The 1933-nt window shown below is 57.0% G+C and overlaps 1 protein-coding gene across 1 annotated transcript; it reads right to left on the bottom strand.

Annotated features, from left to right (window-relative positions):
* Window positions 1–1128: 1128 nt before the first annotated feature.
* On the bottom strand, window positions 1129–1485 carry LOC123413631. Its single transcript, XM_045106568.1, has one exon. The coding sequence runs from the start codon at window positions 1483–1485 to the stop codon at window positions 1192–1194; it is 294 nt and encodes a 97-aa protein (XP_044962503.1). The 3' UTR covers window positions 1129–1191.
* Window positions 1486–1933: the final 448 nt, after the last annotated feature.

The following is a 1933-nucleotide window of genomic DNA, read 5'->3' as shown; positions in this document are numbered from 1 at the left end:
TGAGGATGGGCCATGTGGGAGAATCGTGTGATACGCCATGTTGCTCTGATGAGCGGGACAGGAGGAAAGAATGACAAGTGCAGAGGGGTTCAATTGCGACGAAGATAACCAGGACGACGAGGAAGGTTGCGAGCACGTCGGTGAGCAAGGTCACGGTTAACTTCGGGCACAGGGATGGGATGACGCACAGGTAAGATGCGTCGGAGGCCGTAGTGGGGCTGGGAAGAACCCTGAGGACGGAGACGGGAGCGAGGGCACCGGCGAGCAAGGGCAAGAGCTTGGACTGGTGCGGCGAGATCGGAAACATGGGTGCTTGGGTAGGGGCAGTTAATTAGGGATATAAATTGATGACTGGAATTATGGTCGCATGTGCGGCAATCTTGGAGACTGAAATCTCAGCCGTGAGATTAAAAGAAGGATCAATGGCTCACCAACGGTCTCACGATGGCTTCGTTTCAGACTACTGATAGAAGCGTTTCCCTTTAGACATACCATTATAATCTATTGAAGATTGTGTGAAGGAACATTAATTATTGACATGCAACTAACTATACATAGAAGGAAGAAAAAAGGTGCATCAGGCGGGTCTGATTGAACTTGATGCATGTAGCCAAACAGACCCCTACTCTAGTCATAGTGGCACTAGTTTACGTTACTATCTTCTTAATGCAAAGTAACTCAGTAGTAGTAGTGGTGTAGATAAGTTCATTTATTAGCTTGTAGACTCATCTTTTCTCAGAAAGCGTTGTGTTATAGTACTCTAAACAGCTTTTCTCACCAAGCTTCAAAGCCGCGTCACGACCGAAGATGAGAACTTTATACCTACTCCAACTCCAAGAAGGCACAAGCCAACGCACCGCCCGTCCATAAGCGCCTAAGAGTCAGAGAGTGGACGACAGCGCTGAACCGACAGAAGAAGGCGTCGACAAAGAAGCTCCCGAGATGGTGTACATGGCGCCTTGGAAGCCCACGCCCTCAGCGGAGGCCAACACAGACTTCACCAAGTACCGAGGGCTCCACGAGCCACCAAAGCGACGCCCTCAAGAGGGGAATGACGCAGACGCGTCGCCATCACCCGATCCGAAGGCCGGACCTAATTTCCCCGGGTGCTCGGGGCGGGAAAGCACGGGTAGCACGATGACGACGCCTCCAAGGAGGTGACGGCGCCCGCAGGCGTCGCCGTCGTCCGCTTCACGCAGGGATTTCGCCCCGGCCATGCCGTCGACCCCAACGCCGATGAAACACAACAAGGAGCCGACTTGACCACACCACCGAGGAGAGGTGAGCCAAAACGCTGTCAGCAGGAAGGAAGGCGCTGGCAACCGTCCCACCACCACCAAAAACACGGGCCGGACGGTGAGGATCCAGCCCGGCGCCGCCTAGCCGGTCTCCAGCACCACCACGGTGCCATGCAGCCAGCGTTGAAAGGCTCCTCCGCTCCCGCCTGTAGCCGCATCCCAGATCCACCGGCCCGCCCCAGCCCATCTGGGACGCACGTGATCGAGTTCCCAGGTGCAGCAACAGGGGCGCCTTCGTGGCAGGGAGGCCGCGCCTCCACTGACGCCGCCGGCCCGCGCTCGTCGTGGGCGTCCCACCGCTCCACGCAGCCGAATCGGCGTGGAACCGTGCACCGCCACCGACAGGGGAGTTCGCAACCACCGCGCGAGGGAGAAGGCCCCGCCGCCACCGTCGCCGCCGGGGCTTGCCCGGAGGGACCTGTGGCGGCGAGAGGTGAGGGGGCCGGAGGCCGGCGGCGCGGTCGCCCCCCGTGTCTCCTAGGGTTGGCGACGTGGGGGTGGGTGGGGGCGAGGGGTGGGGCCCCATTTAACAGGTATAACCATTAATTATACTGTAATATTAGAATAAATGGGCGTCTCAAATTTTACAGCGGATGGAATAACTTTATCAGAATTATTATCAAATCATCAACTTA

Source organism: Hordeum vulgare, chromosome 7H (genome assembly GCF_904849725.1).
Source record: "Hordeum vulgare subsp. vulgare chromosome 7H, MorexV3_pseudomolecules_assembly, whole genome shotgun sequence".
Lineage (NCBI taxonomy): Eukaryota > Viridiplantae > Streptophyta > Magnoliopsida > Poales > Poaceae > Hordeum > Hordeum vulgare.
Note: the sequence above shows the minus strand (reverse complement) of the source record. Positions and strands in the feature narration are given on the sequence as shown.

Bases quoted from the DNA above. Each gene is read 5' to 3' on its own strand.
- LOC123413631 (XM_045106568.1), bottom strand. From the start codon at position 1,485: ATGGGCTGGGGCGGGCCGGTGGATCTGGGATGCGGCTACAGGCGGGAG.